Genomic DNA, 11232 nt, shown 5'->3' with positions numbered 1-11232 from the left:
GTGTGTGTGTGTGTGTGTGTGTGTGTGTGTGTGTGTGTGTGTGTGTGTGTATGTGTGTGTGTGTGTGTGTGTGTGTGCGCGCGCGCGAGTTGGCGTGAGCGGAGGCTTCGAAGCATGGGTATTGGTGTTGGCGGGCGCAGCCCCAGTGGGATGCACGAGCGCACGCAATTGTGATAACCGGCGGGCACGCAGTGTGTGGTTCGCAGCCTGGGCAGGGCCCCTGGTGCGCCTTCTCCTGCCTGTGCACGCTCGCATGCCCTCGCCCCGCGCCCCACCTGTTGGGTTGTGTGGCGTGTTGACCAGAATGAACTTGGTGCGAGAAGAAAAGGCCGCCTGCAGCTGCTCCTCCAGAACGCTCCAAGTGGGCGGCTGCAGCTGCACTGGCACCAGCGTGGCGCCAACCTGGGCGGCCATGCCCACGTACGAGTCATACAGCGGCTCAAAGACGATCACCTGGTGAGGGGGGGGGGGGGGGTGGCATCCAGGGCGTTTTCACAACAGTGGTGCGACGATGCGGGTTTGTGTGGGTCGACCAAGCAGGGGGGGGGAGCAAGCGCCGCTTTGTGCCTGGCAGTCATATGGATAGAAGCCGACCTCGAAGAAAGGCTCGATGCTTGGCGGCCTGTTTTAACTGTCACCAACTGCTCCAGCGGCATCCCCACCAACCGCAAAAAATGTGCCGGCACGCAGAAGGACCGCTGATCATGGTACTGGCGTGCTGTGCACCCACACAGCATGCAGCTGCCGCTCAAGAAGGCCGCCCACCTCGTCGCCTGGGTTGCACAGCCCCATGAACGCCGCCGCGATGCCCTCAGTCGCGCCGACAGTGACAAGCGTCTCAGTCGCCCAGTCGCAGGGTATGTCCTGCTCGCGCACGCTGTGCTGCGCAACCGCCTTGCGCAGCTCCGGCACGCCCATCATCGGCGGGTATTGGTTGTGGTGCGCAGTGAGCGCGTCTGCTGCGGCCGCCTTCATGCTGAGGGGCCCCTCCTCATCAGGGAACCCCTGGCCCAAGTTGACGCTCTGGTGGGCCACGGCCAGCTTTGACATCACCTGGCAGACACGAGTAGCGACATGCAGATCGGGCATGGACAGATCTGGCAGCAGAAGCTGGCCGTACGGTAGCTGCAGTCGCTGCTGTGCCAGCACCCGCCACGCTGGAGTTGCTCGCGCATGCAGCAGCACCCCCGGCAGACGCATCACACCACCCATGTGCACATTGTTGGGTCGTGGGCAACCTCAAAACGCTGGTGGCCTGCGTCCGCATTTCGATCAACTAATTTCAGAGGCTAGATCCTGTCTGCCATGGCGCACCTCAAAGACAGTCGTGGGCCATGTGCTGAAAGCAGCGTTGAGCGGCTTGGCAGCGTCGCTGTCCGCCGCAAAGCCGCCAACATTGCTGGGGCCAAGGCTACCCGTGCTGCCAGCAGCATTTACCACGAGCGTCCCCATGTGTCTGCTCCAGCCGTGCAGCCCAGAAGGTCGGAAAGGAGCGGCCTTGCGGGTCCGCGGCTGCCAGGTGCCTCGAGAGGTGGTGGTGCAGCTCGGCATACGGAGACCCCTTGCTGCTCTCCAAGGAACTGGGAATATCTTTGTGGTTTGTCACTCGTGGCTGTCACCCAGCCGTTTCATCACGTATCTCACACATATGCCTCAGAACCTTCGGATTTGTTGAGAGTTCCGTGTGATTGGTTCTATTGCATGATATAGAGGCCGCTTGTCGTCTCGACTGTACTCAGATCTCTCGACGGAACGGTCAACAGTTTTGGTGGGGGGCGCTCGATTGGCGCTTGATCAATCACGTATGACACAGTCATAAGCGGTTTTATAAGTTTGTCGAGGTACCACTCGCGAAGATGGAGATGACACAGTCCGCCTTGCGCGCCATATGCAAGGATCACAAGCTCTACAGGACGCCCGCGCTTAATGACAATTTGTATTGCAATCATAAGGGATTTGTACGCCTCGCCAACCTAGAGGAGTACTGCAACCTCAAGGCGCTGTACCTGGAGGGCAACGTGCTGCGCTCGCTCGAGGGCCTGCCGCCGCTCACTGACCTCAAGTGCCTGTGAGTGGGGCGCCCCTGCAGCATATAAACTTGAAACTCCACATCAAATGCAGGGACCGCTGCGGCGGCCGCTGGTCTGCTTGCAATGCGTGAAGCCAACCCACGAGAGACATGCACAGCTCGAACGCAAAGGCGCGCATGGTACACAGCACTTGCACGCATGACGCACGCCTGTAGAACAAACACATGCGCCTCACCATGCATGGTTTTTTTGATGTGCATTCGCACCCAGGTGCCACTTGCGCCGACATGGTCTTGCCAGCTGCGTGCGCGCGCACGCGCACACACATATATGCAAACTCACGCCCTGCCTTCGGGACCCCATACACCATCCAGGTTCGTCCAGCACAACTGCCTGGTCACCCTCGCCGGCATTGAGAACGCGCCCGGGCTTGTGTCCCTGAACGTCAGCAGCAACGGCCTCGCATCCCTCGACGGCCTCGCCGCCTGCCCCCACCTCGCGTCCTTGGTGGCGGAGCACAACACCCTCGGGCCCCTCGAGGCCCTCGAGCCCCTGGCCGCCTGCCCCGAGCTCCAGACGCTTGACCTGCAGCACAACGAGATCTCCGACCCAGAGATCGTCGGCCTGCTGCGCCGGCTGCCGGCGCTGCGCTGCCTGTACCTCAAAGGCAACCCCGTAATTGGGAAGCTGCCCAGCTACCGCAAGGCGCTGATCTCGGCGCTGCCGGGGCTCACCTACCTTGACGACCGCCCCGTATTCGAGGAGGAGCGGCGCTGCGCTGAGGCGTGGTGAGCCAGAACGGCCCGCGGCAGCGGGGCGAAGGCCGTGGGTGGCGGGGCGCAGACACCATGTTTGGAGAGGGTGGGTTGCGCCGTGCGCATGACATGGCATGCTACGCTGCGATGTCGCACTGCGCTGCATTGCCGTACTGCACTGCAACCATGTCGCGCCTACCGTGCCATTCGCCATGATACCCAGGGCGCGCGGCGGCGTCGAGCAAGAGCGTGAGGAGCGGCAGCGCTGCCGCGATGAGGAGGCGGCGGCGCGGCGGCGCAACTTTGAGTGGATGCAGGAGCTGAGGCGCTCAGGCTTCCGAAAGGTGGGCGGGGGTGTCTGCCAGCGCAGGTGCAGCTTGTTGCTCTTTGCAACTCGCATGCCCGCCCCCATGTGTGCGTCACCCATGACGAACGCGCCAGGTGACAACCTGCATGACCTCGTGGCTCAAAACGTCCCAATTGCGCCTGCGCGCTTGCTACTGGATCCCTACGCAGCGCCGCGCCATGCTGGGCCTGCCCCCGGGCGACACTGACCCTTTGCTTGATGACATGAGCGACGGCGAGCCGGACTTTGAGGAGCCCATGGAGCTGGTGGACGCCCGCGCAAGGCTGGCAGAGCTGGTGCACGCGCGCGGGGGCGAGGCGCTGGCAGGTGCGCGCGGGAGAACGCGCTTGCAGATGCGCGCGCACGCCGCGCGTGCGCCTGGTTTGTGAGTGGTGAAGTGCATGTCTGCGCGCTGTCGCACATGGCACAAGGCCGCTCAAGATATGGTTGCCGCGCACACAGTGGGCTTCGGTTGGCGATCAGAGCAACTTGGCGCCTGCACGGCTCGCCATCCGAACCCCGCAGACCCGGCGTCAGCCGCTTTACTGCAGGCCGCCGGCGCGGGGCGCGGCGACGACGCGGCCGACCAAGGGCCTGTTGTTTCTGAAGCCGCCGCTGTTGCCGGTCACGAGGAAGACGACGCGCGGGACTACTTTGCGTCGGTCAGGGAGTGCCAAGCGGCGCTCGACGCCGGCGGCCCCGCCCTTATGGCTTCCGCCCTGGGGGCAGTTCCGCAGCTGCCGGCGGCGCGGGCTGCGGGCGGAGCGGCGGCGGCAGTGGGGCTTGCTGTCGGCATGGCGGCCAGCGACAGCGAGGGCGACGACACAGTGCCGGCGGCGCTGGCGGGAGCAGGGGCTGCTGTGGGTGCTGTCGAGCCAAAGGAGCTGGGAGAGGAGGAAATTGCGGCACAGCCACTTGATAGGAAGTCGCCTGCGGGCAAGCTGGTGGCAGATGGCGCGCATCCGGATGGCGTGACCGCCCTTGCAAGCGGCGCATGGGGCAGCAGTGACAGCGAGGCCAGCTCGTCGGGTGATGAGCGCGAGCAGCAGGCAACAGCCGACGCCGCAACGGCCATGGGCGGCCTTACGCCGGAGACCAGCCAGTGCACAGGGGCTGTGCTGCCTGACCCAGTTGCAGAGCCGCAGCCGCCCAGCGTGGCGGCGGCCCTGACAGATTACTTGCCAAATGGGGAGGCCGGGGCGCCGCTGGAGGGGACGGCGGAAGCGCGGCCGGCCGGCATGGAGGCGGTGTGTGTGGCTGGAAGTGAGGAGGGCGCTGTGGTGGCCCCGGAAGATGTGCATCTGGTTGGCTGCGAAGATTTGGAGCCTGAAGTGCCTTGCCAGCAGGGGCTGGGGGTGTTGGACCTGCTATCGCTCGACTGAGCGAGCCATGCGGGCTGCGCGGCGGGCCTCACGGCCGTGGTGCAAGGGGCCTTGGTCTGAGCACAAGCGGTGCTATCAAAATGGTCGTCTCTCAAGCAATCAGTAGCAGGCCTGTACTCAGGAGCTTGGTGCAGCTGCGCTTGTGCTCAAACCATTGGATACAGTTGGGCATTTGCCTGACGCACATGCGGCAGCACGAAAGCACCCCAATTGCAGCCGTGATCTGATGCAATGCTGATGCAATTGACATCCCATAGTGTATCCGCTTCCATCATCTGTGGGTGCGTGTCAGGCGAGCTGTACAACGATACAGTACAAGTGCCCCAGCTGTGCTGCAGGGGCTGGTTCCAGTCAGGTGCCGACCTCATAGAAGTGCTACTGTAAGCCTCTTGTTAAACTAGGTGGTAGCGAAAATCAAAGGCGCCGCGTTTCTCCGCTGGTAACCCGCGCTGTTTTACTAATTCGCTGCCAGCACTCGGCCACACCGTGCATCCGCGTCCCGTTTGGACCGCCAGCTCCAGGTCATAGACAGGTGAAGAGGTTAGCAGATTCTCAGGCGACCCACCTTCTACCGTATAGGGGAACTTGCCACGGCCACGCAGTGACACCCTTCGGCACACCGCTCACAGCTCGGCTGCTCCCCTCCCAGCATCGCAGAAAATAGGCAAGAACATGCCACCATTCATCACCGTCCTAGCCTTGGCAGCTGCGGCCATGCTACTCGCCGCAACGTGTGCGCGCGCCGCGAAGGCCGACTGCAGCAGGCTGCCAGGCTGTGAGGCCTGCCGGGATATGACCGAGGCGGAGTGGACGGCAGCCAGAAAGGCGTGGATGGCAGCTAAGCTGATGCCAAGCGCAGCTAGTGTTGCGCAGAGGCCCAGCTCGGCGTCAGCATCAACGGGAAACGTCCGCGGCGTTGTAACGCCCGCAGCAACACCCGAGGCGGGGGCACTGTCCAATGGCACTCCGGCCGCAAAAAGGAAGGCAGACGAACCGGTTGCGTCAAAGAAGCAGACGGACGCCTTGGCTGATGCTGCCCCGCCAACGGCGGACCAGGCAGCGAAGGCAGCCAAAAAGTCACCGGCTGCAGCAGTGGACACCAAGGCGTCAAAAGGAGCAGTGGACCAGACACCGCCTATCAAGACGCGAGACGAGGTGGCGGCGGTGGCTGCGGAAAACGAGGATTTGCCAAGCAGGCGCTCAAACAGTGATGCGCCAGGCGGCCCTGGGGAAGAGCAGGTGGGAGATGGCAGTAATAAGGACGGGTCCGCATCGGACGCGGCGACGCCGCAGGGCGGCAAGATGGCACCAGAGAGCCGCAAAGCTGCGCCCGCGCTTGTCGGAGAGGGCGGCCAAGGCGCCGCCGCGGGCGCCACCGCCGCCACGGCCGTGCCGCGAGGCACTCCCAAGCTTGTGGAAGCGGGCAGCGGCCCTGCGCAAGGGAGGGGAGCGACCAGCGGTCAGGCGGCGCTCCCGGGCGGGGCGTGGGCGACGGAGGGCAGCGGCTTTCAGGATGGGCAGTCGCCGGAGGCAGCTAGTGCACACAGCCGCGGCGGGGGGGCACCCCCCGGGGGACGAGCTGGGGCTGGCGGTGCCCCCTCGGCGACACAACAGCCTGGGGTGGCGACGACGTCATCAGATGCAGGTGCACAAACGGCACCAACGGCGCCAGCAGCCACGCAGCAGGGTGCAGGCGCCAAGGCCAAGGGGTCAGTGTCGGGCGGCGAGGGCGCACCTGGCGGCGGCCCAAGCGAGGGTTTGCGCCGCAAGCTGGCTGAGCAGCGCCGCGTGCCCATAGACACTGCGCCGGAGCCCCTCGCGCACCGGCGGCCACGAAGCAGCTTGAAAGCGGTGCTAGAAGCGGGAGACAGCAAGGAGGCGCGCCCGGCGGGCGGCAGCGAGAGCGGCAAGAGCGGTGGCAGCGGCGGCGAGGGCAGCGGACGCAGCAGTGCTGGTGGCGGCGGGGGCAGCGCCACAGCAGGCGCCCTCAGCAGCAGCGCCCCTGGCCGCGGACGCGGCAAGTTCTCAGGCCCGGCAGCAGGCGGTGGCCGCGGCGGCAATCCCACAAGTGGCGTCTCCGCCAAGCTTGACTTGTTCAAGCCAACCAACAGGCCGCCCATAAAGTGCACCAAGTGCAAGTCTCCTGAGTATGAGCTCAAGGACAATCGATGCGGTGAGCAGTGTGTGAAGATGGGATGTGTATGTTTCTATGGGAGCGCATGCATTCATGCGCACGGGTCCCAGTGTGCATGCGCACATGCGTGCATGCACACGCTTGCCTGGGTGGATGCGTGTGTGTCGGGGGTGGAGGCGGGGCACACCTGTGCGAGCACGAGTCGAAGCGTTTGCGCATGCTTGTGTGCATTGTCCATGCGGAGCTGCTGCGCTGTCACGGTCTTCGAGCGTTTAGCCTGCGACTTGAGTGGGTACCATGCAGCACCGCCGCCTCCTGCTCTTACAGGCAGCCCTCTGAGCGTGCGTGCTTGCCCTCCGTTCCGTTTCGCTCCACACACAGTGTGCACGTCCGGCAACGGCTGGCAGATGGTGCGGCCCAACGACCCCAACATCAGGGTCATGCCTGTCTGCAAGACTTGCCCCCACGTGAGCGGGGGCTTTCGAGCTATTGGTCGGCCCGCAAGCCAGCCATGTTGCAGGTGCTGTATCACATCAAGCGAGATGCAGGCAACCGCCTCCTGCCCACCACTTGGTGACAACCGCCAGGTGCCCTCAAAAAAGCAGTGGTGCTGTACCAGCACTCCAGTCGTGCTTAAGGAGTCATCACCCACCGATGCTTTTTGCACGTACTGCAACCCAACACCCTGATCACCCCCAGGGCTTTGCATCCGGCGCCGGGGCGCCAGAGCCGCACGGCCTCGGCAACCACCTGAGCTGGAAAACGCGGCTGCAGAAGCACGGCGCAGTGTGCGTCGCCTGCCCCAGCAAGAAGAGCAGCGGCGACCGCAAGAAGTGTCTGGCTACTTGAAAAGGTGCCCTGGAATCACGCCCACACGGGGCTGCTGTACTGTCAATTGCCCCAGCCCTTACTGCATTCCAGCAACATCAAAAACTTTGCGGGGGGCTTCACTGCCATTCTTTCATGGCCTGTGGGCAATACACAACACTATTACCATCTTGCTTTGGACAGGATGGTCGCGCCGTGGGCGCCTGCAGGAGTCGCAGCCAGCAGCTTCAGTGCAACTCCGCTGCATCCCTGTCAAGACATGATGGGTGCATGTATATGTGATTGATTGCTAGTCAATATGCACTTGCGACCTCGTTTGCATTCTTGCAGCATGTGTTTTGATCTGTAACAGCAGGCCTGCCAACTGCTGGTCGCCAGGTTTGAAGCTGCGTGTGCTCGATTTCTGGATCAGCAAGCAAGCATTGGCATGTTGCCTGTGGACTGCAGCACACCGGATTGCGATTGTGGGTTAACTGTGGGTTGCTGGCCGCCCGATCAGCAACCCAGCAACCCTGATGGATGGCGGGACAAGGACAGCAGCATAACATCATGACAATGACAATTCTGTACAAGATTTCATGAACTCCAAACCTGAAAGCTCCGGCTGAATCACGACCAGGCGCTCGAGTGCGCTTTGCTGCTGTGCTGGCTGGCGTTGGTCACCCAGAACTGGCGCTCGCACCCGGTGTACCAGGGGCCGCAGCGTGATGAGACCATGAACGCGATTGTCAAAGACTGATACTAGGATTCATTTCATGTCGACCAACATGCTATAGGGACGCAGGCTGGTGCTCGCTTTTGCACTACTGAGGGGCACTGTTCGGCCCACACCCAGGCGTATAGCCATCACACAGCACATCTCCGACATACCAGATGATTATGAATAGCTTCGTAACCCTTTTATCATCCGTGATAGTGTTGAAGCCAGCCCTGTAGGTCGCATCACCGATGTGGCTAGCTCTGCATCACTATGGAGACTCGCAGCAAGCGTAGGCAGCAGGAACAGGAACAAGAACAAGAACGAAGCAGCAAGCGCGCCAGGAGCGCCTCAAAGGAGGAAAGCAAGCCCAGGCCCAGGTCGCGGGCCAGCAAGGAGCCTGCCGCGCCTGCCTCGGGATCTTCTAAGCCGCGTTCAACCCGTAGTGGGCGCGCGCATAGGGAACAGGCCCCTCAGGCGCCCGCGCCTGAGCACCAGATCGCCGAGGAGCCCCCTGCGGCCCAGCCTGCTGCCCCATCGGCCCAGGAGAAACCCATGGACCGCGCGGGTCGTCGCTCCTCACGTGGGGACCCTGCCGAGGCAGGGCCGTCTGGCGGTGACGAGGTGCGCGTCGAAACCTTGCATCGCGCGACACTGCGCGCGCCTGGCGCGCTGGCCGTTGCCTCTGGGCCTCGGACCTGCCTCACCCAGTGTGCACAGCTGACCTTGCGTACGTCTTTGTCGCTGCAGGACCCCGGGGACGTCTTCGGCCGCAACTTTGCCGGCGCAAGCAGGTTTGCAGCATGCCTCACGTGCATTGCAGGACGCGTCCGCGCCACGCTGCCGATTTGCCACCACCACCACCATGACGTTCTGCATCTGCAGCAACCATGTTCCGCATACTCACTCTCTGGCGTTGACGGCCCGGCAGAGCGCGCTGCGGTGGTGGCTGGCTTGCGTGACGCTGGGCTGCGCATGGCTTGCCCTGACCGTTTCCGCTCCCCACCCTCATGGCACCCACCCTCGTGCAGTGCGCTGCAAGGGCTCTTGCGGAAGTTGGGAGCGGGCTTTGAGGACATCATGTCTGGCGGCCACACGGGGTCTCGGATCAAGGTGGGGTTGCAGTGGGCGGCTCATGCACGAAGGGGCCTGTGCCGTGCAGGTGCATGAGATGCCTGTGAGCTGCACTGAGCATGGCCTTGCGCTTGCCCACCTCATTTTAATCTCCCAGGCTGAGCTGTCTACGCCGTACTCAGCCGCGTGGTTGCTTTCCAAGGTGTTGTCGCACCCAAGCCTCTTGCGACGCTTGTGTGTGCACTCATCCTTTCCTTACCAGTGCCGCCCGACGCCCTGCCCCCTCCAGGGTATCCTCTCAGGCCTGCGCCAGTTTGAGGACGAGGGCGCGCAGCTGTCGGCGCTCACGGAGCTGTCCGAGCTGCTGTCCATCAGCCAGGAGGAGAGCCTCGCAGCGACCATGCCCGTGGAGCAAGTCGTGCCGCTGCTGGTGGGCGCATCCGCGCGGGCAAACGGGGCAATGCAACGGCCGTGCGGGCAAACGGGGCGATGCGGCGGTCGCGCGTGCGCGTTTGGGGGGCCTCTGCATGGATGTTGCTCGGAGCATGCAGTGCAGCTGCCACGCCAAATGTTGTCACGGCACGTCCTGCGGCCATGCATGCGGCCATGCAACCACCTGATGATGGCCTCCGCCCTGCTCTTGGTCGGTCCGGCTGCCCCCCAGGTCCAGCTGCTGGGCATGGAGCACAACCCGGACATCATGCTGCTGGCGGCGCGCTGCCTGACCTTCATGGCTGACGTCATGCCTACGTCATGCAGCTCCATCGTGCGCCACGGCGCCGTGCAGGTGGGCGGGGGGACGGCGGCGGGCCGTGCGTCGCGTCGGCCTTGAGATGACGTGAGACTGAACTGATGGGGTGATTGAAAAATCATGGGGAACAATGCTGAATGGGGGTGGTGGATGCATGCCTATCTTGCTATCTGGCGGCAGGGGTCTCCTGCCGCCCTACACTGGGTGGAGGCACCCAGAAATGATCCTGATAAGCCACGGCTCGCGCGGCTTCAAGGGCAGTTTCGCACCCTCCTCCCCTTGAACAGCTCCCCTTGGACCGCTCCCCTTGGACCCCTCCTGGCCGGCCCCTTTGCACCTCTGGCTGCTGGCCGGCGCGTCATACACCCTGCACACATGCATGCGCGCGCGCGCACACACACACACACACACACGCACACACACACACACACACACACATGTCCCGGCCTCCTCCCCTCACAACACCTTGCCCCCTGCCCCCTCCGCCACGCCCCTCCCCCAGGCCTTCTGCGCGCGCCTGCTCAACATCGAGTACATAGACCTCGCGGAGCAGAGCCTGCAGGCGCTCGACAAGCTCTCCAACGAGCACCCCGCCTCGCTGCTGCAGCAGGGCGGCCTCACCGCCGTGCTGTCCTACCTCGACTTCTTTCCAACGGGCGTGCAGCGTGTCGCGGTCGCGACGGCGGCCAAGATGTGCGGCGCGCTCGCGCCGCAGCACGCGGGCGCGGCGCGCGACGCGGTGCCGCTGCTGACCAACCTGCTGCAGTACCAGGACGGCCGGATCGTCGACTCGGCCTGCGCCGCGCTGTGCTGCGTCGCCGAGGCGTTTTCCGGCGACGCGGCGCTGCAGGGCCTGCTGCTGTCGTCGGGCGCGACGGGCCAGGCCGCGCAGCTGGTCGCGCTCAGCGGCGCGACGGGCGGCATGGCGGCGCAGCTGTCGCTGGGGACGTACTACGGGCTCATCCGCCTGCTGGCCACCTGCGCGGCCGGCAGCCCGGCGGTCGCCGAGTCGCTGCTGCAGGGGCCGCTCGTGGACACGCTGCGGCAGCTGCTCGCCGGCTCTGCGATGCTGTCGTCGGCAGCCGGGCAGGCGTGCGTGCTGCGCACCGCGGACCAGCTGTCGGAGGTCGTCGGGCTCGCCGCCGCGCTGCTGCCGCCGGTGCCCGACGCGGCGGCGGTCATGCTGCAGGGGCTGCCCTCGCGCCCGCCCGGCGGGGGCGCCGGCGGCGCGGGCT

General features: G+C 64.5%; 3 protein-coding genes across 3 annotated transcripts; 2 read left to right on the top strand and 1 right to left on the bottom strand.

Annotated features, from left to right (window-relative positions):
• Positions 1-702: 702 nt before the first annotated feature.
• MNEG_9439 (hypothetical protein) lies at positions 703-1089 on the bottom strand (the record flags this gene model as incomplete). Its single annotated transcript, XM_014042091.1, has 1 exon — positions 703-1089. One exon carries the CDS (start codon positions 1087-1089, stop codon positions 703-705), a length of 387 nt encoding a protein of 128 aa, XP_013897545.1.
• A 767-nt stretch (positions 1090-1856) lies between these two features.
• Positions 1857-4513, top strand: MNEG_9438 (leucine rich repeat containing 50; the record flags this gene model as incomplete). Its single annotated transcript, XM_014042090.1, has 5 exons — positions 1857-2068; positions 2405-2818; positions 3009-3129; positions 3302-3458; positions 3657-4513. 5 exons carry the CDS (start codon positions 1857-1859, stop codon positions 4511-4513), a joined length of 1761 nt encoding a protein of 586 aa, XP_013897544.1.
• A 4739-nt stretch (positions 4514-9252) lies between these two features.
• Positions 9253-11174, top strand: MNEG_9437 (E3 ubiquitin-protein ligase TRIP12; the record flags this gene model as incomplete). Its single annotated transcript, XM_014042089.1, has 4 exons — positions 9253-9285; positions 9536-9676; positions 9911-10033; positions 10500-11174. Coding segments are annotated over 4 exons (972 nt in total), but the record flags the coding sequence as incomplete, so codon positions are not given.
• Positions 11175-11232: the final 58 nt, after the last annotated feature.

This window comes from Monoraphidium neglectum, assembly GCF_000611645.1.
Source record: "Monoraphidium neglectum strain SAG 48.87 unplaced genomic scaffold scaffold01936, whole genome shotgun sequence".
In the NCBI taxonomy this organism is placed as follows: Eukaryota; Viridiplantae; Chlorophyta; class Chlorophyceae; order Sphaeropleales; family Selenastraceae; genus Monoraphidium; species Monoraphidium neglectum.
This window is presented reverse-complemented; position numbering and strand designations above follow the sequence as displayed.